General features: G+C 36.2%; 2 protein-coding genes across 2 annotated transcripts; one reads left to right on the top strand and one right to left on the bottom strand.

Moving 5' to 3' along the window:
- Nucleotides 1–902: 902 nt before the first annotated feature.
- Nucleotides 903–8,791, bottom strand: LOC128156954 (speckle targeted PIP5K1A-regulated poly(A) polymerase-like). Its single transcript, XM_052819296.1, has 10 exons — nt 8,637–8,791; nt 8,114–8,316; nt 7,355–7,744; nt 5,695–5,809; nt 5,161–5,270; nt 4,585–4,826; nt 3,753–3,982; nt 3,253–3,339; nt 2,915–3,036; nt 903–2,557 (listed from the first exon to the last, which is right to left on the bottom strand). Exons 1-10 carry the CDS (start codon nt 8,677–8,679, stop codon nt 1,301–1,303), a joined length of 2,799 nt encoding a protein of 932 aa, XP_052675256.1. The 5' UTR covers nt 8,680–8,791; the 3' UTR covers nt 903–1,300.
- Nucleotides 8,792–8,957: 166 nt separating this feature from the next.
- Nucleotides 8,958–22,671, top strand: LOC128188200 (poly(A) RNA polymerase, mitochondrial-like). The gene is made up of 12 exons (XM_052859114.1): nt 8,958–9,065; nt 9,273–9,415; nt 9,517–9,580; nt 15,045–15,121; nt 16,280–16,361; nt 16,513–16,727; nt 17,024–17,089; nt 17,787–17,936; nt 18,023–18,220; nt 19,224–19,390; nt 21,399–21,613; nt 22,278–22,671. Exons 1-12 carry the CDS (start codon nt 8,978–8,980, stop codon nt 22,655–22,657), a joined length of 1,845 nt encoding a protein of 614 aa, XP_052715074.1. The 5' UTR covers nt 8,958–8,977; the 3' UTR covers nt 22,658–22,671.
- The last annotated feature ends 98 nt before the right edge of the window (nt 22,672–22,769 follow it).

The raw sequence follows: 22,769 nt of genomic DNA, 5'->3' as shown, positions 1-22,769 counted from the left end.
ACTTCAAGGCACGTTCGTAAAAAAAATAATCCAACAAGATTCTATGCAGAAAGGCATTATCAGGATAATCATTTTGGGGCGCTCGTGAAAACGATCCCGATTTTAGTACAATATTGGAAAATCCAATTTTGGGGCGCTCGGGCAAATTATTCAAGACGTAAGGTGTAATGATACAACAAGATTCTATGCAGAAAGACATAATCAGGAAAATCAGTTTGGGGCACTCGTGAAAACGATCCCGATTTTAGAACAATATTGGAAAATCCAATTTGGGGCGCTCGTGCAAATTTTCCAAGACGTAAGGTATAATGATACTTTTACTTTGGGGCGCTCGTATACATTTGGGGCGCTCGTGAAACGTAATTGGGGCGCTCCAAAAAAAATTTGGGGCGCTCGTGCTTGGGGCGCTTTGGCTTTGGGGCGATACGACAGTAACCCTGTTCAGATCATAGCAGAAATATATTTTAAAAAATCCTTGTTCAGAGCACATATTATCTTCTTTTGGTCCAATCTGCCTCATAATTCAGACACAGAATGCCTTCTAGGTTATAGGTTATAGATTATAGGTTAACATGGTTAAGGTCAACCTGCATTAATTTGGTTCTGTCAACCAAGCTGAAAATTTTCCCACAGCCCTATTCCTGAAGCTCTGAATAGCTTGTAAAAAAGAAGTCTTAATTTGTGATATGCTAAACAAGAAACACTTGTTTGAATCCCAATCTACAGAGATAACCCAGCATTTTCTGCTTAATGCATATTGAGAATATTTAAGACCTGTTATGCTTGTATTTTGGGTCAGAAAACATAAAGAACTTGATAGAGAACAATGAAACAAAGTCACAAACTATTGGTCTAAACATACACAGATTGCCGGTAAATATAAATGGAAAGTAACACCATGATTCTTGTACAGACACAAGTACTTCAATGATAAATACATAATATGAAAACAGGAATGTAAATGCATGAATACCTAGACCAACTGGTACAATATACATACACGTCTCTAAATTTCCACTGATTGTTGGTACGCTAGAGCAGCAGGGCTGATTTTTTATATCAAGCTTAAAGATCAGAGTAATGGGAGACAAGCTTCCTTTTTTTTGTTAATGTCAAGCCTCTCCCATCATTGCTTGTTTATATCGCAATTTCCAATTATTTATTTATTACTTCACCAATACAAAGACACCATGTACAAGAGACAATCAACTGAATATGTTATTCTCAACAAACATCTTTGTTCCATACAGCAAATAAAAAAAATTTTTAACAAATATTTTTCATATAACACTTCAAATAGTTACGCATAAAAGAATTTGTCGACATTTTTGAGGACAAACTTCTTCATGTAATGATAAATACAGTCGTATTCCTTTTGTCGTGTATCAGCCATACAATCCACGAGCACTGAGGCCCCATTATCAGAGACCAAGGATCGCATCACACACCGGAACTCTGTGATTGGCTTCTGGGCGGGCCCATGCACCTCGTAGAATAGCCTCTCAGACACAATTTGTTCTAACTGCAAGTTTTCCTTAAACCCTCTTTCTTTTAACTCCTTTATCAGATTTTTTCGCTCCACCCAAATCCTACACATGACTTTGACATCCATATCGACGTAATACTCAGAATCTCCAAAATCATACTGAATATAAGACGGATCTTGTCGCTGGTTCTCCTCTTCCTCAAATCTCCTCTGCTCTTCTTCCTTTCTCTGCGTTGCTTCCTCTTCATCTTCTTCATCATTGTCTAGTGGGTTTTCTACAGGGACCAGTTCTGTTCCATCCACTACATGCGGAAGGGTGGGGCCCTCCCCAGCAGGTGCCCAGCCCCCGTGGCTCCCAAAGTCTACATCAGCGTACTCCTCACCCCCAGGGGCAGTCATCTGGGGTTGGGAGCTTTCTTCAGCTTCTTCAGCGAAGTGCTGGTCATCTCCCTGGGAAGTGCTTGGCTGGTTCGGATCTGACCAGTTTTTCTCCACCTCTTGGCTGGTCCCCACATCCTGCTGACCTTCCATTCCTTCCTCTTGACCCTCCATCTCTTGCTCCGTGCCCTGTTCCTCTGTAATGGGGCGGAGGGGTTGTCCAACGTGTCTGTATACCGAGTAAGTTCGGGACGGTTTGAGCGTCACTGGGAGATTAACCACGGCCAGTTCGCAGTCAAACATCAGGAGTCGCTCGATCTGTCGATACAGGAACACAATCATCTTCTTACACCATGTGAGTCGCATGTTTCCCGTGGCCTGCAGTGTTTGAATGTCCGCCCGCGACAGCTTGTCCATATTCATGTCAATCAAGAACTGGTACGGCCCGATCTCCGCTAGGCCCTTAGGTTTCCTGGACATCTTCAGTTTTTTTGGCTGGAATCCCACAGGGACGTCCTCACTAAAAATGTCCATGATACTTTTTGTTTCTGCATTTGCGACATCGAACCATCGCTCTGATTTCACGACAGCAAGCTGCATCTCCTTCACTATTTTAGTCAGCATCTTCTCGTTAACGTTCTGTGTGATGTTGTGATTGAGAACAAAGGGATCCTGAAGGATGATTACTCCAACCTACAAACATAACATGGCAAATTACCACTATTTACAAACACTTACAGCAGAATTCAGGTGTTCTTTAAATATGTATTGCACAAAATGTTCTTGTATACCACTTTTTCTCAATTAATCAGTATGTCAAGCAGGCAACATTTCATCAAAACTATCTGGATCATATGAATTAATAGGTTTGTATTTTGTTAAAAACAGCTGACTCGTGAGGTTTGAACATTTAAGCTTTTTGTTATTTCTTGGCATACAACTGATATCATACTAGATATTAATTAAGATAATAAATATAAATTCATTGCAAGAAAGATTCACATACAGAACGTGGAAATTAATCCTTAATATAATATTGAGTAGATTGACCTTGAGTGTCTTTTCCAGCACTGATAGATCCAAGGTGATAGGTTTCCCTGTCCTCACAGACATGGGATTCGCCAGGAAATCAAAATGGCTAAAGTACTGGAAGAACCCATACAGTAGCTCCTCTGTCAACAAAACATGTAAAATTACCAAACATTTACAAAACAAGCAGACAATATCAATAATTTTTAAGCTAATAAAGTTAGATTTAAGTTGAATTATTTTTCCATTACAAAATAATAAAACTATGTGTGTAAAAAATGACTTTATCACAATAAATTGTAAATCTAAACTGTTGCTCTACGGCAACTAAACTGAATTTACAAAACAGTGTACAATACCTATGGTCTGTATGTTGGGGGTGGGAGGCATGAACTGAGCCGACACAAAGGAACAATCCCATTGGTCGACAATGGTCCTATCTCTCCCTACAAAATAAAGAAATCCATAAGAAACATGACATATTTTAATAGAATAATAGAATAGAATAATAGAAAACTTAAACCCTATTTCTACACAGAATTCATCATACAGTAGAATAGGGCTAAAGGGAGCACCAGGGGCAATAGAAAAACTCATCTCTACAAAGTGTTCAATATACAGTTAATCAGGATCATTGGGAGTAACAGGGGCAACACCACTAATTCATTGTAAACACAATTTGTTAATGAGTTTATTATGCATGTCTAAGATTATATGAAAGACATCAACATTGCTCTAAGTGTTGATACATCATGAAATTAATGTGTCTCTGTAACAGTGTTTAACCATATTGTAAAAAATGTAAAGGTAAATGACAATTTGTTTTTCTGAGGTTTGGGGAGTTTTATTTTCTACTGACCACACATCCTGGAGAGCTCCTCCACCGGGGGTAGTATCGGGGGCGTGGTGTTCATCAGGTAGTAGATGACCAGCATGGTGAGGGCGTAGGAGGACAGGCGGTTACAGGCCTGGGGGTTCCCCGCGATGCCCTTCAGCTTGGCCCAGTACCTGATTGAGTAGACCAGGGGCTTTATCCTAGCGTCAAACAGACTGAAGGTTTGCAGGAGGCGCGTGTTCTGAAGGGCCAGTCTGAAAAACGTAATAAATTGATTAAATATCATTTATTTTACAACGATTGATAAACAAGTTCAACAGCTTGAACAGACTTAAAGTCTGTAGGAGAAGCGTATTCTCTAGGGCCAGTCTGTAATTTGTAACGAATTAATTAAATAACATTTATTTTCCAACGAGTGATAAACAAGTTCAACAATTTGAACAGACTTAAAGTCTGTAGGAGAAGCGTGTTCTGTAGGGCCAGTCTGTAATACAGAAAAGACAGAAACTTTATTCAGTTAAATATCAAACCAATGCTATCAGTTGATGAGGAATTAAAGAGAAAAGACTTCTAACAGTAACATTGAAATATTGTATATTTACATGTACCAGTTGATTTAGTCACTCAGGACTTGTGACAAATGTGTGCACAAAGTTAAGAATTAAGGTACCATAAATAAACCCCAAAACATTATAACAATGGTTTGGCTGGTCACTGGGAAAGATCATGTAATTATGAAATTCTTATCTAATTAATTTTACTGTAATTTGTATGCATTTTAGAGATTTCAAAATGTTAAAAATATTTTTTCAGAAAATTGAGTGTTTAACTTTATTAATCTGGAGTCAGGACCTACTTATTATTGATAGAGAGGTCACACTTGATCTGGGAGTTGTAGTCAGTGAATCGCAGGATCGGACAGCGCTGGCTCGGGATGATGCGTGTGTCCATGCACGACGGAGCGTGCTCAGTGATGATGCGCTGGATGAGCTTCAGTTTGTCCATGGGGCGCATGTTGTCCACTTCCTGTTGGGAGAGGGGGCCACTGTTCTTCTTCTTCAGTGTGTACAGGTCCTTGATGTAGGGAAGTACTATGTTCTGAGGGACAAACAAGAAAGCAGTTAGTTCGCGTGTGTACATTTCCTTGATATAGTGTAGTACAATGTTCTGAGGGACAAAAACAAGAAGGCAGTTAGCTCTGACGGCAGTACAAGAGATGAAAGAAATATTAGCGTCATGAATTTAGCCTTGGAGAAATGAGGCACATTATCACTTGATAAGTTTACAAATGCATTTATCAAAATCATTTTACATTCAATGTAAGTACACCACACTGCTTAAAAAATGATTCTCGATTGAAGAAGATTTATGTTTCCGGGACTCATCTAAAACCAAATTTAGAGATCGCCTGATCTCTTGCTGACCCACTTACCGAGGTTCGGCAGGGAATTCCCAGTTTTGTCAGATCAATGTAGACGTCCATGTCACAGCCCTTGATTCCAAAACCATTGACCGAGGATCCAAACTGGTTCACTGTCATTCCTGGTACATTAATGAAAACGGATCAACATGAAGATTTACCCTGATTGAAATAGAATACCAATCTCAAAGCTTAATGCATCACATTACATTTATCTACAGTACGTGTTAATTTTAAATCTGGATATAGTAAATACAGTAAATACAGGTATGACAAAAACCTTTATCTATATATTGTAAGTGACCTTTTGCTTTAAAAATTCAAACACTTTCAACTCATAAAGTATCATAAAAGCTATCAGCATCATGATATATACATTTGCTCACAATATACAAATTAAACAAATAATTGCTGGAATTGATCACCTCAAATTAAGAGATCAAGTGCATTTATGTCGCATATATACAAATGAATGTATACTATTACATGTACATTTGAAAAGCAATGAATGGTTGTTGGGATGCTTTTGAACTTCCCGAGACAAACCTGGAAAGAACGGACTGAGTGCGTCCTCCAGAGTTTTACAGATCGTGTAGCGAGACTGGAATTCGGCTGTGGTGACCTGGGTTAGCTCTACTAACAACATCACCTGGGTCTGAATCTGAGGGAGAGCAATGGTCATGTCAAAACTAGGACAAGGTCAAACCTAGGACAAGGTCACTTGATTCTGCAAGGTCACGACTGACTGCGATTGTAGTGCCTGATAAACCACGGTTTAAAGAACTACTTCGCAATGTCAGTTACGATACTGATGTAACTGTTAAGTCGTTACCGATACAGATCAAGTGGGAGTTCAAAATAAATGATGGGGTTTCTAAATACAGGAGAAAACTGCTCAAGATCCTTGGACGTTAACTACTTGGTACTCAATATACCAAGGGGAAAATGAAACATTTAGAGCTGTAACAAGAGCTTGGACTTTCAGTGGGATGTTACTATCTAGTTTGCTCAGTAAAAATGGCTGTCAAATATTGACCTCCTTTCTTTTAATTTATCACGAGAAGCTCATTAATATTCAAAGGCTGTTGCTCTGTTATGTGAATGGACAGTTACCAGGAAATATTTGCATATCCATTGTTCTTTCCCACTATAAGTCCATACGGAGGAACTACAAATATATTTCTATAATCGCAATTGCGCTGTCTGTATACTATGACATCATAAAGGTGTGACATCATATTCTTTTCCATTACGTTATAGATTAAAACAACTATACGATACATCATATGTTTTTCTCCAACTCCATAAAATTGATATATCTAATATTAAAAAATGTCTTATAATAACATTTTAAAGGAATTACTGTTATAACATATCACTGATTCTGTTAACAAATCTATGTGAATTAAAATGATACATTACAGTCTGAACGTTTATTTTTGATGCAATAGCTAAATGTCAAGGTCTATGCTAATACAGGGTATTTGAGAGTGGTAAAATGCAAATATAAGTAATAAACAACGATTACTTAGTGAACATGGCGTTATGAATAGCAACTGCTCTGCTGGCATATTTTCCATGATGCGTTAGCGCGCATCATGGAATATGCCAACAGAGCAATTGCTACAAAACGCCATGTTCACTAAATAACGTTGTTTATTTCTTAAATATACATCCCTGGTTTAAGTCAGACAGGTGTCATTGCCTTCAATGTATTCATATATATTAGATAAAATACATGAGTAGACCCCACCAGAATCAAATTGGATTTGTCACATACTGCCCAAAGTACAAGCTCTTGTTAAAACGTTTCTAATTCAGTTATTTTTTTTTTTAGTAAATACTACTTGAAGGTATTCCTTTGTTGTATGTCAACACCCAAGGATATCAAGCACAAACAGTTATTTCAAATAAACTGATTTAAAAGATATTCATCAATGCATTGAACATGCATGTAAATAAAATGATGAATTTCATATTTAGTACATAATTTGATTTGTTTTTACATCCATTGAAATCAATACAAACAACAGAACAAAAATTGATGATATCACCCAAAACGACTAGACAATCATGATTGAAATTACCAAATGCTTACACGATCTTACATTGTAGCAGCCTTATACAACATCATTACTGCCTTACTCCTTCTTCATTGCTAATTCATCAAGCACTCTTATCCCTAAAGGATAGTTGGAAGCCTTACCCCGACACACTGATGCTGCTCCAGATAAGTCTGGAACTCCTTCACATCGATGGGTACGATGTCCTGACCCTCGGAATCCTTGGCTCTCCCCTGCTTGATGGGTGCGGGGCCTTTTATTTTCCCCTTGCGCCGTGGTTGAGTGGCTTCGTAAGGACCCATCTGTATGTTGTTGGCGGACAACTTTTGGTGTAACTCGTTATACTTCTGCCACGGCAGATCCCTATTGTTATCTTCCCGTTGCCATGGAAAGTAGGGCTCTGTTCGCAGTTCTTTAAATGTGCGTGGCCTGATCTCTATGCGCTGACTGTTAATGACGTGCTGCCCATAAGTTGCCACTGATCTTGCTGTGTCAGCTGATTTAAACTCCACAATGGCAAAAGCAGGAACTTTCTGATATAAAACATTGTTTTCAATAAGTACAAAATTAAAGCATCTATCCTGGTTGATGAATATGATGATAGGATTTTGTCACAAACAAATGTTTATCAGATACTATTATTCCCACCAATCCCAAAACAAGCTCCCTACTCTCTAAATACTTCATTATGCTGACTTAGGTATCTCATTAGAAAGTCAATATAAGAAAGACGATCAGTTCTTGCTTGTTATGCCAACACTTGGCAGAAGAAAATGAGCTTATCAATAAACTTTAAAACTCATGAATCAAATCACAAGCAATGTATTAAATGTTCCATTTAAAAAGCTAGAAAAAAATTCATCAAGTTCACAAAGATTGATATACAAGAGGCAATGACTTACAGTTTTCATAGATTTCTTTTCATCATAAACTATTTTTTCCACCGGTCCAAACATGCAGAAGTAGGCCAGCAGTTCGTGCTCCTGGGTGGAGGGTGGGAATCCCCGGGCGTACACACTGCGCTCGGACTCGTCCTTCCGGCGTTTGTACCGCTCCAGTTGGACCTGATGTCGCTTCCCATTGACGTGGTATTCATAAAGATCCGCTACAAACAGATTTTACTCGTAAATAAAAAAGTTATAAGATAAAATAAGATATAAAGGAAACTCTATAACTCTCTTAATGGGTTGTAAAAATTGAAACTAGGCCTACCGGTAGAATTACTTCACCATCAGAGATAAATTGTCAGTACTTTGGCTAATTACTTTTAGCAATCAAAAAATTTTTTAATTTCCATTCTGTATCATGAATATTTTCTATCATCAAGCTATTTTAAATAGCTAAATAAATTTAAATAAAACCTAAATTCAGCAATAGTAGCCGATAGCTACTTTCAGTTTATAACCATGGTTATAGTATTCTTACCTGAGGATATTTCACACTGACATATATCGCAAATAACAAACATCACAGAAACGATAGCGTTTGTTCCTATCAAAAAAAATCACACACGACAAGTGAAAAAATTTCTTGGAAGTCTTCCCCAGTGGTTTGAAACGTTCAATGACCAGCCATGATGCCGTATACTCTCGAAGACGTGTTATCTTTAAAAATTTTATATCAATCTGAGAGAAAGTAAAAAAAATTAACAAAATTTGCTCTGAACATTTTGTAAACTTTTACTTCGTCGCACAATTTGTAATTTAGTTGCACGAAACACTAGAATTGTAATGTTTTCCTTTTATTTGCTTAGAGAGTTTAAAAAGATGGCTGCGCTCATTGGAAGAATGTGGCGAAGTGCATTTACACATGTTTTAAGAGACGTTTCTAATGTTTCACCCCGAATTCAACCAAGTAATTCATTGAAATCTCTGTTTACATTGATTATTTATCTTGTCACATGAAAAAAAACTTAACGGAAAAATGTATTCATTTTTTTTTTTACATCAATTCGAATTTCCTCAAAAGTTATTATCAATTGATCAAATGAGCCCTACTGCAGTACTGTTTATCGAAAGCTGTTGGAAGTATCGATATTGTCAGTAATTTTTTTTTCTTCAGGTGGTCATCCATGTACAAGATGGATTTTTGGTAAGAATGCCAACTCATTGCAGACAGGCAGAAGTTTGTCCTCCTCACCTCATAGTTTATCTGCTAATAAACCTACCACAGATATAGATACCACAACAGAAAGTTCGGATGAGGTACAGACACAGTAGCAGAATGTTGTAGAAATGGATGCACTAAGGAAATAATGGCACTTATCTGTCTAGCTATATATCATGTATTGATTTGTCATTTTCAGGTTTTGTCTTTGAAGTCAACAACTTCAAAGAAGAGGAAAAAAAGAAAGAAAGAAAAGCATCAAGGTATGATTGTTTTGTTTCACAGAGCCAAGGCGATGTGAATATTGTACTTCGAGGGAAATTTAATCATCAGATTAATGAAGGACCATGCCATCCTTCAAGGGGGGATTTACAAGAATCATTGAAAATTTGTTTGATTTTTTCAAAAATCTTCTTAAAAACCATGTGGCCAGAATAGCTGAAATTTTTAAAGCACACTCAAGAATGTAGATTCAAGTTTGTTTAAAACATGATCCTTTTTGGGTCGGATAGACCACAATGAAAAAAAAGAGAAAATCTTTTAATGGGAATATATAGAGAAAAGTCTTTTAAATCTTCTTAATTAAAAACTAATCAGCCAGAAAAACTTAAACTTCCTTGGGCATCCGTAGGAAGTTTATTTTCAAATTTGTTAAAATCATGATCCTTGGGGGTAGGGTGGTGCCATAATGGGGGGGCAAATTTTTGGTTATGTTATATATGGAGAAAAAAAATATATTTAAAAAAAATTAATTCTTAAAAACCAATCAGCAAGATTAGCTGTATTTTGCTGGGAAGCATCCTCAAGAAATGTAGATCCCCTTTCAAAGGCCACAAAGTGTGGTTAATTTTTTACTCAGGATTATATATGTAAAAATTTTTAAAAAAAATATTCATCTCAAAAACTAATTGACAAGAAAAAGCTGCAACTTGTGTAGAAGTACTGTGGAATCATTTAATATTGTGGGGGATAATTTTTGTGGATTGTGGGTTTTTGCATATTTGAGGGGATGTTATTTGTGGATGTGTTAGTTTTTAATTTCAGAAGATAAACTATATCTCTCCTATAATTAGTTTTCATTGAGGATGTAAATTCGTGGGCACAAAAACCAAGAAAATTGAGCCACCAAATTCTATTCCACTGTATCCTGTATCTCTAAGCAATTCGTGGCCTCAAGATGTTCAAACTGTATAATTTAATTTTAATTCAAACTACATATAGCAAGAACAACACCTTTCTAATTTTTATTTATTTTAATATTAAAGGCAACAGTAACATGATACATGCATTTATATTAGTAAATGGTAGCACTTTTCATTGAATATTCATAAAGTATTTATAGCACTATAGGCAAAAACACACAAAGCTGAGGGAGTATGCAACACTAGGTAAAACATTACAATGTTTACAATATATAATCATCACTTAAATATACTACAGAATAGCTGAATTTCATAACAAAACACAAATGTATATAAGATCTAAAGCCCTGATCTAGAGCAATGTTACAATCAACAAAATTAACAAACTTATTTATAAATGGATTGAACACAGCACCATACATCAAAAAGCACAAGCACAGCAAACTAAAGTAGCACAAAGACATTATGTTTAACACTAAAACGGCTACTGAAGGTTTGCAAACACATCACATATCACACACATAGCATACACAAGATGAAAATCACACAGCAATGGCGCATTCACAAGACTGTTTTCACAGGACATCAAACACAGACATCACATTTTACAGGCATTGCACACACAGATTTCACAGAGCACATTCACCAGAAGCAGGGCACACTCTTGATGACACCGGTTGACCTCCTCTTGTTGACCCCTGATGACCTTCGGCTTCTGTTCCTCTTGTTGGAGAACCACTTCTTGACCTGCTCCTCCCTGACTCCTCCTTTCCTGGCCAAGTCCTGGATGATGTGAGAGGGTGGGTAGGGGTTATCTCGGTGACTGTAGTACCACTCTTCCATCAGCTGAACGGCTTTCTGGGACAGGGATGGTCTGCTACGAAGGTTGCTCTTGGTGGTGGTCTTTTGCTGTGGGGAGGCTGTCTGGGTGAATGAGGATGTGGCGAGGTTTTCCTCAAGGAACTGAAGACTGCTCTCCACACGGTCCATGATGCGGTGGTGGGTGATGTTGTAGTGTTGGTTGATGCTCTCTCTGATGTGGAGGGGCTGGTTGGAGTTCTGATGAAGGGCACAGTAGCGGTCAGTCTCCACCTGGGCACTCTGGTACTTGAAGAAGGAGGACAGGTTGTTGATCTCCTGGGGATGAAAGGAACGGAGGGTCTTGAATCTCTGCAGAAGTTGCTGTTCACGGTCGGCTGGTGAAATCTCTGGTTGGACGGACTTGATGAGCACAGAAGGAGTGGATGAGTCGGCTTCTGAGCAGAAGATGGACTTTAGAGCAGTGAAGATCTCTGTGGAGGAGATGGTGCTGTCACTGAAGATCTTCTTTGGACTGGTCGGTGGAAGACACTGGAGAGCAAGATTGAGGTCGGAGTGAAGGTCATGGGATTTCTCTGGTGTGGGATGGTCACTGAAGAGGGAGGTGAGGCACTCGTCAAATCTGGTCTCTGCTTGAGTAATGTCCACGCTGGTGTTGACTGGGCTGGGGGAGGGTTGAGGGCTAGGTGGGGCGTCGTCAAAGATGGTGGCCTTGATGATGTCCTCAAGAGTGGTGGTGAAGTTGATGGCGATGGCGGGGGAGGAAGAACGAGAAGCCATGGTGGATCACTACACTGACACTAAAACACACTATTGACACTAGAAGACCCTAAATGCACTTTTTCACTTTTCAAACTGACTCACAATTCACTGATACACTTTTTACATAAGACAACAAAGAAAAAACAGTGATATTTCACAACACTAAATAGGTGAACAATTTCTCCACCTAAGAGATATGCTGATTTTATGTGTTGAGGTTGGCAATAGCACTGTGTTAACTTAGATTGGATCACAATGGGTGATTGATGACTAGCCAGCTTACTCTGTCTTTTTATAGACCCAGATTCTGATTATTTTCAGCTTGGGATGCTAACAAAGATAATCATTGGCTTATAGACTTTTAGCTGTGTATTGATTGGTTAATTTATCCAATCAATTAAGAAGCCAGTCTATGATTGGTTGATCTATAGCTGTAATTGTTTAGATGGGTCAGCTATGGTGATTAGTGGATAGCTTGGGTGTGGTCATATTGTGTGTGAGGATCAAAGTAAAAAGCTAATCCATGATGGGTCATAATTGATACACAATAGCTAACAGATCAAAGTGAAAAGCTAATCCATGATGGGTCATAATTGATACACAATAGCTAACAGATCAAAGTGAAAAGCTAATCCATGATGGATCATAATTGATCCACAATAGCTAACAGATCAAAGTGAAAAGCTAATCCATGATGGGTCATAATTGATACACAATAGCTAACAGATCAAAGTGAAAAGCTAATCCATGATGGGCCATAATTGATACACAATAGCTAACAGATCAAAGTGAAAAGCTAATCCATGATGGATCATAATTGATCCACAATAGCTAACAGATCAAAGTGAAAAGCTAATTCATGATGGATCATAAATGATACACAAAAATAAAAGATCAAAGGAGGATTTATATGATGACAGGTGATATATATAACTTATATACATAACCTAACCAAAGTGATAATACTAACAATATTTTTGAGTTTTACAGTCACAGGTAAATTAGATGTAATAATGATTGGTACTAATGAATGATTGGTTCAGAAGTCCAAGTCCAGGAACATATATACAAATACTGTTTAACTTGACCTAAAGATGAGAGTTGTTAACAATTGATTCTCTCCATTTCTTTAGGTTGAAATGCTACCGCCAGCAAATTCAAAATATTCAGCAATTTATAATCTTAATTTATAAAGTGGTGGAATTTGAAATCGATTTCATAAACATGGCTTAAGGTATCCCACTCCTCAATGTTGTTGTATCAAGATTTTCTTGAGAAGTATATCATTGAAATCTGTAGACAAAACATACTTAAAAAATACAAAGATAATGGGGGGTCAGTGTCCATCCCTCTGTGTTATGGCCTATTTAATTTGACCTTTTCGCACCTAAAATGCAATTTCATCCTGATTAGGATTTGTTGTCAGCAATTTTGATTAAGCAAACTTATTTCTTCAAATATTGTTTTTAATTATGCACAATGGGCACACTGAATAGAGGGATTGCGCAAAAAATTTGTACGAAGCTGCATAAAAATTTTTGTGACCTTTTTGCACTTAAAATAGACAATTTCTATAATAGTTACAATTTGATTTGAAATAAAAACTTTTTGAATATCAAGTATTTTATAAGATTAATCCAGTTTGCCTAGATATGTATTCAGTATCATTTTGACATAATATAACATGGGGGTCAGTGATGTCAAATTTTAGATATAGGGCTTCAAAGGTAAAATTCTCGCAAAATTTGGTTTAAAAAAATTCAGACATGTTCTATATATTTGCATGATGTTTTGCTAAACGGCTATCACATTCTCAAGATTTGATTTTGTACATGTCACACAGAACCTATAAAATATGTTACAAACCTATCAAATGTTTAAAATTTGAATAATGAATAAAGTATAATAAAAAGAAAAGTATATTGAAAATTCATAAAGTTGCTTGTTTCTGTCATTTTCGTCTAAAAAACCTTCCGCACGAAAAAATAGTTCCCCAAAAAACTTGTTTGTTTTTTGAATTCAAATGGATTTTCTTTATGAATGTTGTGTAATTATGAAATAATAATCTATCTGTGATGATTAAATAAATAAAATCATATTCATTTCAAATATAATGATCATATGCGCAATGAAATCAAAACATGAGGAGTGAGATACCTTAAGTGAGAATTATGGTCATCAAAATTTATTAAACATCCATGTACATTAAATTTAAGATATAAATTAAGTGACCTTGTTTCAGTTGTGATTTGTACAATATTACATAAAGTAGCTGCAATATTTATACAGATTTTCGCTGGATTTGCAGGAAAATTCAAAATTGACGAACAATTGGATGATGAAGCTAGATATAAAGGAATAATTCTAAAGAGATAAATGATAGATTACATGGAAATACTAAGTCTTTAGCAGGGATAGTTACTGCAGGATTCTTTTACGGAAGAAGACGTTAAAAAGATGTTGTCTCTACTATATAGAGTGATCTAAGTTTAACAGTAATGTGTAAATGGATATTAATGATCGAAATGGCTGAAAGCCCGGGACAGTCCTGCTTGTGTTGACTAAAAACCATGATAATGCCTTAATAATTTCACTTCTTAGTATTAAGTATGGACACTCTAATGAAACATGTTTTTGAGTTTTTAAGAAAATGTACAATGTATAAATATTAACAGTTTGTGTTTATGTTGTTCGTTTTTTACACAAAAGGTGTTCTCTTTTGAGAAGTGGACAGTCATAGCAAGCCCTCATATATTGATTCTGGAAAACGTGTAAATGTCGGAACCGTAGACGGCCTAAGCTTCGACCCATGTTTCGACTCCAATTTCCCTGAATATTTGTAAAGAAAAGGGGATGTAGGCTATGCCTGTCCACTTCTCAAAAGAGAATACACAAAAGGAACCAGTGCTTGCCTATTTCCCACTTATTACAAGATAGTGTCTCCATCGCTCATACTTACAATACTATAGCTTACCAATGATTGTTTACTTACCTGTCTTTTCAGGTACTTCAAAGCAGGATGTGGATAGAGAGAGACTGAAGAAAGAGGAGTCAGTTTTGTTGTCAGAGGAGGTAGAACCGGTAGGTCCAGACATTGGGAGTTGGTTTTGTTGTCAGAGGAGGTAGAACCGGTAGGTCCAGACATTTGGAGTTAGTTTTGTTGTCAGAGGCGGTAGAACCGGTAGGTCCAGACATTTGGAGTTAGTTTTGTTGTCAGAGGCGGTAGAACCGGTAGGTCCAGACATTTGGAGTAAGTTGTGTTGTCAGAGGAGGTAGAACTGGTAGGTCCAGACATTTGGAGTTGGTTTTGTTGTCAGAGGAGGTAGAACTGGTAGGTCCAGACATTTGGAGTTAGTTTTGTTGTCAGAGGCGGTAGAACCAGTAGGTCCAGACATTTGGAGTTAGTTTTGTTGTCAGAGGCGGTAGAACCGGTAGGTCCAGACATTTGGAGTTAGTTTTGTTGTCAGAGGCGGTAGAACCAGTAGGTCCAGACATTTGGAGTTAGTTTTGTTGTCAGAGGCGGTAGAACCGGTAGGTCCAGACATTGGGAGTTGGTTTTGTTGTCAGAGGAGGTAGAACTGGTAGGTCCAGACATTTGGAGTTGGTTTTGTTGTCAGAGGAGGTAGAACTGGTAGGTCCAGACATTTGGAGTTGGTTTTGTTGTCAGAGGAGGTAGAACTGGTAGGTCCAGACATTGGGAGTTAGTTTTGTTGTCAGACATTGGGAGTTAGATCAGATGGAGGGACATATGTTGACTATCTTGCACAAATTTTATCAGTGTTAAAGTTTGGATGTAGATTCAATTAGCCCCAAGACTGTCATATGTTGACAAAAGTGAATTGCTTAATCAAACCTACTTAGATTTGAATGAATCAGGAAAAATGTAGCCAGATTTGTGATGTTTAATTGATATTTGAAACTAAATAAATGCCAAGGAATATCAATAAGTCTTTGTAAACTCGTCAACATAATCATGTGATGGGTAGTAAGTTGAAAATTTTATGGCCGGGATATGTTTAACACCTCTTTGATTTTCATTGCTATCGATATTGAAATTTTATATCCAAATTTTTGATAGTTTAAAATTTCAACAATTATAACTTTTTTTCTTTGAAATTAAGATGCATTAATTATTTGATATTCTTTGATTTCTAAAAGCTTAGATCTAGCACCTTTGAGTTTAAATTAATGTTTCCGGTACCAAAAGTTAGGCTTTTAGAACTGCGTTGATTTTTACAGAGGAGCCCCAGGGTCTGGGTGATGGATAAACATGGAGAATTTTGTTTGAAAGATGTCAAGTCACCTAATAAATCTGCTCCTGGTAAGACACAATTGATATAGGATATTGATGAACTGTAAACTTTATTCTGTGTATTGGAATACAGATACCAAGGTTAGCATATTATTAAAAAAATAAAATACTCGGGCCCTGTTGGGTTTTTATGAACTTTCAAAATACTATTTTGAACCAGGTGGAGACACGAGGATGGAAATGATGGAGGATCCCCCAGACGACGGTCAGGCCTGGTCAATCCCGGACATTTACGAGTCGGAGGAATTCCGGAGGTGTGTCCAGGCGGCGGAACGGTCCATCCTCGTTCATTGTCCACAACGGACCATCTCCGAGTGTATCACTGTCTGTGAAAGCATGGCCCCTGTCTCCAGAGTCCTCAAAATTCATAACAAGGTCGATTAACGAGTTCTGGACAGGGAGTTAAGAGATGGACTTCTTTTGATATATTTAATTTATTTCAAGATCAAATGTTTTGTCCAAGATGTAAATCAAACATAGAAAACTAGTCAAATTGTAAAAAAAAAAAGGATCATCTCAGATTTCTTATAGATGTAATTTTTTTAGTACAAATTGAAAAAATACTTTGGATGGGGGGGGGGGGGGGAAGGGGTGTTATCTTGTAATGGGTCTTAGTCTGTTGATCTGAGCTGAATACATCATGGGGGAGTTATCATTTTCTGATTTTGCAGGCTATACTAGTCACCTATGAGAGTGATATCTCGGACATTCTTGCCGGAGGGTTCCGTAAGTGTAATGTAAGTCAGGAATTCAATAGTTTCTTTATCTACCCCAAAACAATAGAGGATATTCAGCAAAACACAAATATAACAAACATAGAAACAAGCAAATATACAACTACCGGTATAAGAAATATTTTTTGTTTCAAATTTCATTGAAGATACATGAAATTTTAAGATGCCTACATAAAGCATTGATTTCATACAATGTACAAAATTTGTGAAAATATTTGAAGTGAAAAGATTATGATACATGTATTGACATTTCTTGTGAATGATGGTAATATTGATTAAGATTTATGACTAACGATAGTTGAAAGCACTGTTAACTGATTTTTATAACAAGTTAGCCATTAATTTTTCTTAAGAATTGGCTGAAATGTATAATGAATTACAGTTAATAATTTTTTAATATGGCTCCTTGGAATTGCTATAAATGTATAATGAATTTCGTTTATGACATATTGTTAATATGGTCCCTTCAAATTCAGTTAATGAGTTTTGCAATAATATGCTTTCTCCATCTCATATCATTTAATCTTTCCGTCTTTCCTACATAAGAACTCTTCTAGACTTGCAGACGTCTTACTTTGGTGTGTTGCTTTTCATTGATTACCCAACAACAACTGTGTTTTGCTTTTTAAAGTCACGTGGAGTCCATATTTAACCATTGTGTCCTCCTTAATGTTTCACAGAGTTTGCTTCTACCTTGCAGTCAGACGCTGTTTCTATTAAGCAGACAGAAAAAAGGGTGTTTCTGATGTGGATAAACAGGAAAAAGTTCAACTCAACACAACAGCCTGTGTGCAAAAATATTTCAGTTCTGAAGCAGAGAAATTACCAAAGACTTCTGATGAATGAAACAGTAAGATAAGCCCCTTACTAGTGTTTTTTTCAATCAACAGAAAATAGTTGTTGTTACTTTTTGTTTGTTCTTTTTTTTTTGTGTAGATAGAGGGCCAGATGAAAATCCTCGGCAACAGAACGAAGAACCAATCAGAGAGGCAGCAGGTGTTGTTCTTCCTCAGACAGTGTATCCAGGACGTAGTGGACTTGACCCAACCCAATTACCTGGTGGTGCCATTTGGATCGGTGTTAAATGGGTTCATCTGTGATACCAGTGACCTTGACACTGCCCTTGTTTACACCGTTCGTATATCATCATTCTATCTCTGTCCTCTCATCCTCGCTGTCAAAATCACTTTGATGTTGAGAGTTTGTCATCTTTTTTAAAACAGTTTTTAAATGAAATTCCACACTCAAATAGGTCTTTTCTTGTTGATAGATGTTTTAGTATTGTTATAAATGTGAACAGTAACTTTTGCTATTCCTGACCTGGAAGTATAAAGTGGTGAAAGTGAATTCAAAGTCTCTAATATCAAGTGGTAATTGAACCAGATAATAGTGTAGTGTAGATTCCTTATTTTATGCAAGTACTTACGGTAATTCTGCAATTCAACCATATTGCATTAAATTGCAGAAATATAAGGCCATTGCAAGTTTTTTCTTTGTTTAGCGTTCACCCAAAACTCAAAAACTTGTCTTTCTATCAGGAAAAAACACACAACTTTAAAGGTTCAACAAAAAAAAATTTAATATATATTTTGAGGTATTTTCTTTATTTTGTAACAAAAATAACAAATACAATATGTAATATAGTAAAAAAAAAATCCATATCTTTGGCACCAAACTTCATGTAAGAAATAAAAAACAAATAAATTCCCTGCATTATAGTAGAACTGACATTTTGCATTTTGAATGTTGTTTATAAGTACATGTATTTGATTTTCGATCCCGATTTAAACATGCGATCCCGAGCCCGATATACAAAAAAATAAAAAACGATCGAATTTAATGAACAACTATTGTGGGGTTTTTTTTATGTTAACATCTGAAAACCAATCTGTTCGCGGACGCTAAACATAGAAAAAACTTGGAATGGCCTAAAATCGTGAATGCCAATTTTTTTTTTCCATAGATACATTAAGTTTACATCAGTCCGAAACATAAAAGCAAGATTTCAAAATTCGTGAGATGCGCTTCTAGCGATTTTTCGCAGATATTTTATCCCTCATGTATTACTAGGAATCTACAGTATATTGCTGTATGTTTACTACTGTTGATGTTCACTTTGCCACACTCTGCATTTCAGGGAAGCAGACAAAAGCAGGCTAATGAGACAGCATTACTAAGTGAAATAGCTAAAAAACTGAAAATGTTGGACAGTTACAACAGCATTCTTTCAATATTCCATGCCCGTGTTCCAATCATAAAATACCATAACAGGCTCCTAGAGGTTGGGGGAGACATTTCCTACCAGTAAGTAGACACCTGTTACAACTAGTTAAATACTATATCCAATGGATAAGTTACAACTAGTCAAGTATTCTATCCAATGGATAAGTTACAACTAGTCAAGTATTCTATCCAATGGATAAGTTACAACCAGTCAAATATTCTATCCGATGGATAAGTTACAACCAGTCAAATATTCTATCCAATGGATGAGTTACAACCTGTCAAATATTCTATCCAATGATAAGTTACAACCAGTCAAATATTATATCCAATGGATAAGTTACAACCTGTCAAATATTCTATCCAATGGATAAGTTACACCCAGTCAAATATTCTATCCGATGGATAAGTTACAACCAGTCAAATATTCTATCCAATGGATGAGTTACAACCTGTCAAATATTTTATCCAATGGATAAGTTACAACCTGTCAAATATTCTATCTGATGGATAAGTTACAACCAGTCAAATATTCTATCCTATGGATAAGTTACAACCAGTCAAATATTCTATCCAATGGATGAGTTACAACCTGTCAAATATTCTATCCAATGGATAAGTTACAACCAGTCAAATATTCTATCCAATGGATAAGTTATAACCTGTCAAATATTCTATACAATGGATAAGTTACAACCAATCAAATATTCTATCCAATAGATAAGTTATCACCAGTCAAATATTCTATACAATGGATAAGTTACAACCTGTCAAATATTCTATACATAGTTAAGTTACAACCAGTCAAATATTATATCCAATGGAGAAGTTACAACCAGTCAAATATTCTATCCAATGGATGAGTTACAACCTGTCAAATATTCTATCCAATGGATAAGTTACAACCTTTCATGTATTCTGTCCGATGGATAAGTTACAGCCTGTCCCGTATTCTATCCAATGGTTAAGTTACAACCTGTCAAATATTCTAACCAATGGATAACTTACAACCAGTCAAGTATATTATCCAATGGTAAAGTTACAACCTGTCAAATATTCTATCCGATGGATAAGTTACAACCAGTCAAATATTCTATCCAATGGTTAACTTACAACTTGTCAAATATTCTATCCGATGGATAAGTTACAACCAGTCAAATATTCTATCCAATGGTTAACTTACAACTTGTCAAATATTCTATCGATAGAAAAGTTACGACCTGTCAAATATTCAATTAATAGAAAAGTTACAACCAGTCAAGTTTACTATCCAATGGATAAGTTACAACCAGTCATGTTTACTATCCAATGGATAAGTTGCAACCAGTCAAGTATACTATCCAATGGTTAAGTTACAGCCTGTCAAATATTCTATCCGATGGATAAGTTACAACAAGTCCAATATTCTATCTAATGGTTAACTTACAACTTGTCAAATATTTTATCAATTGAAAAGTTACGACCTGTCAAATATTCTATCAATAGAAAAGTTACAACCTGTCATATGTTCTAACTAATGGATAAGTTACAACCAGTCAAGTATACTATCCAATGGTTAAGTTACAGCCTGTCAAATATTCTTTCGATGGATAAGTTTCAACCTGTCCAGTATTCTATCCAATGGATAAGTTACAACCTGTCAAATATTCTATCAATAGAAAAGTTACGACCTGTCAAATATTCTATCAATAGAAAAGTTACAACCTGTCAAATGTTCTAACTAATGGATAAGTTACAACCATTCAAGTATACTATCCAATGGTTAAGTTATGACCTGTCAAATATTCTATCCAATGGAGAAGTTGAGACTTGTCATACCAGAAAAAAAAATGTCAAATTGTACCAGTAAGTGTAGACTTTATACCAGTAAAAAATATCAAATTTCATATTGTTACAGTAAATAGAGACTATACCTTCTGAAAAAATGTCAAAATTGTATTAGAAAGTTGAGACTTACCATCCATACCTAACAATTTTAAAAAAAAAAAGATTTTGGCTGTGGAAATGAATTCAAAACCACATTTATCTCTTGATTAGATATTACTGTATGACTGTTTGGTCTTCTGTTAGTTTTAAACTCTCATTTCAGATCTATAAATTCGTCAGGAAAAACTGCCACTATATGTCTGAATGCATTGAGCCGTTGTTCTCCGAGTGTGGTACCTTTCATCATGACCGTTAAGCTGTGGACCAAGCTGTACGTAGACTGGTTCCCATCCAAGTTTGTCTTCACAGCCTTAGCCTTGTTCTATCTACAGAGGTGCCAAATCATACCCCCGATTCAGAATATCAAGGTTATAAATAGTAAGTATCCAATAATTCAACCGAGTCACTTTAATGTCCACTAATGCATTGTGGGATCCAAAACTTTCTGATGTGTGTCCTTGGTCACTCAGTTTCTGTCTGTTTCTTATATTTTGTCTTTCTATTTCAGTTTGTTTTTCATGTTATTAATCTTGTTTTTCAGTTTATTTTTTAATTTTGTTTCTCTTTTTCTCTCATTTTATCAGTCAGTCTTTCTTTTCCTTTGTTTTCATCCATTGTGTTGTATATGTACATTATTTTGCAATATTTACATTTTCCAGTGTCTTTGCCAGTGATAACACTACGAATCGATTTTGTACTACATGTATATAACCCATAACTTCAAATGACGTATAATTGGGGCGCCAGCGGGATTTGCTTATTTATATTTGTATATTTAATCGTACAATAGCTTAAAATTATATCCCGTAAATATAAGTAATAAGGAATCATTCTTTGAATATTATGAGTAGATAATTTCGGTCGGGGCGTGATCAAATCTATCATGAAGCCCTTCTTGGATTTGATCATGCCCCGACCAAAATTATCACCTCATAATACTCAAAGAATGATTCCTTATTCCTTAGATAAGCCAGTCTTTTAGACGACTGTGACTTGTAACCATTTTCTAGACTTCAATAACCCACTGTTCTGTTTATTACAGAGTCTCCAGTGGATGGGGAGGACTGGAAGTGTGTAGAAACAGTAGAAACAAAGTCATTAGACCGACTTCTGTGTGGATTTTTTCAGTTTTATAAAGACTTTGATTTCAACGTTTATGATATTTGCTTGAAATCTGGTAAAATAATACCCAAGTTAGATCATCAATATACTATAATAATGAACCCATTCTGTGGTAATAAAAACAGTGAGGAATACATGGCTGCACGGATCAGAGACTGGAATGTTGCGCGGATACAGGCGGCCATGGCGGAGTCCGTCCGGATATTATCTGAGTCACCATCAACCTTACTCCAACCAACTGAACAACACTGGAATACTCCAACAAATGAACCATTTAAGTTTAATAAAAGGAAAAGATGAGAAATAATATCAAATCTTTTATTTATTTTGTCTCGTATACAAGGCATGAGAATGAATGACATAAGAGATACAAAATCTTTAGCCATATTGATTGGTATTACCGTCAGAATTT

The sequence above is a fragment of the Crassostrea angulata genome, chromosome 1 (assembly GCF_025612915.1).
Source record: "Crassostrea angulata isolate pt1a10 chromosome 1, ASM2561291v2, whole genome shotgun sequence".
Lineage (NCBI taxonomy): Eukaryota > Metazoa > Mollusca > Bivalvia > Ostreida > Ostreidae > Magallana > Magallana angulata.
The sequence above is the reverse complement of the archived record's forward strand: the minus strand, read 5'-3'. Positions and strand labels throughout refer to the sequence as shown.

Bases quoted from the DNA above. Each gene is read 5' to 3' on its own strand.
- LOC128156954 (XM_052819296.1), bottom strand. From the start codon at position 8,679: ATGTTTGTTATTTGCGATATATGTCAGTGTGAAATATCCTCAG. The intron at 7,745-8,113 runs GTAAGTCATTGC...GTTTTATATCAG, and splicing joins AAAAGAAATCTATGAAAACT to AAAGTTCCTGCTTTTGCCAT. The intron at 5,271-5,694 runs GTTTGTCTCGGG...TTAATGTACCAG, and splicing joins ACTCAGTCCGTTCTTTCCAG to GAATGACAGTGAACCAGTTT.
- LOC128188200 (XM_052859114.1), top strand. From the start codon at position 8,978: ATGGCTGCGCTCATTGGAAGAATGTGGCGAAGTGCATTTACACATGTT. The intron at 16,728-17,023 runs GTCGATTAACGA...CTGATTTTGCAG, and splicing joins TCCTCAAAATTCATAACAAG to GCTATACTAGTCACCTATGA. The intron at 18,221-19,223 runs GTTCGTATATCA...TCTGCATTTCAG, and splicing joins ACACTGCCCTTGTTTACACC to GGAAGCAGACAAAAGCAGGC.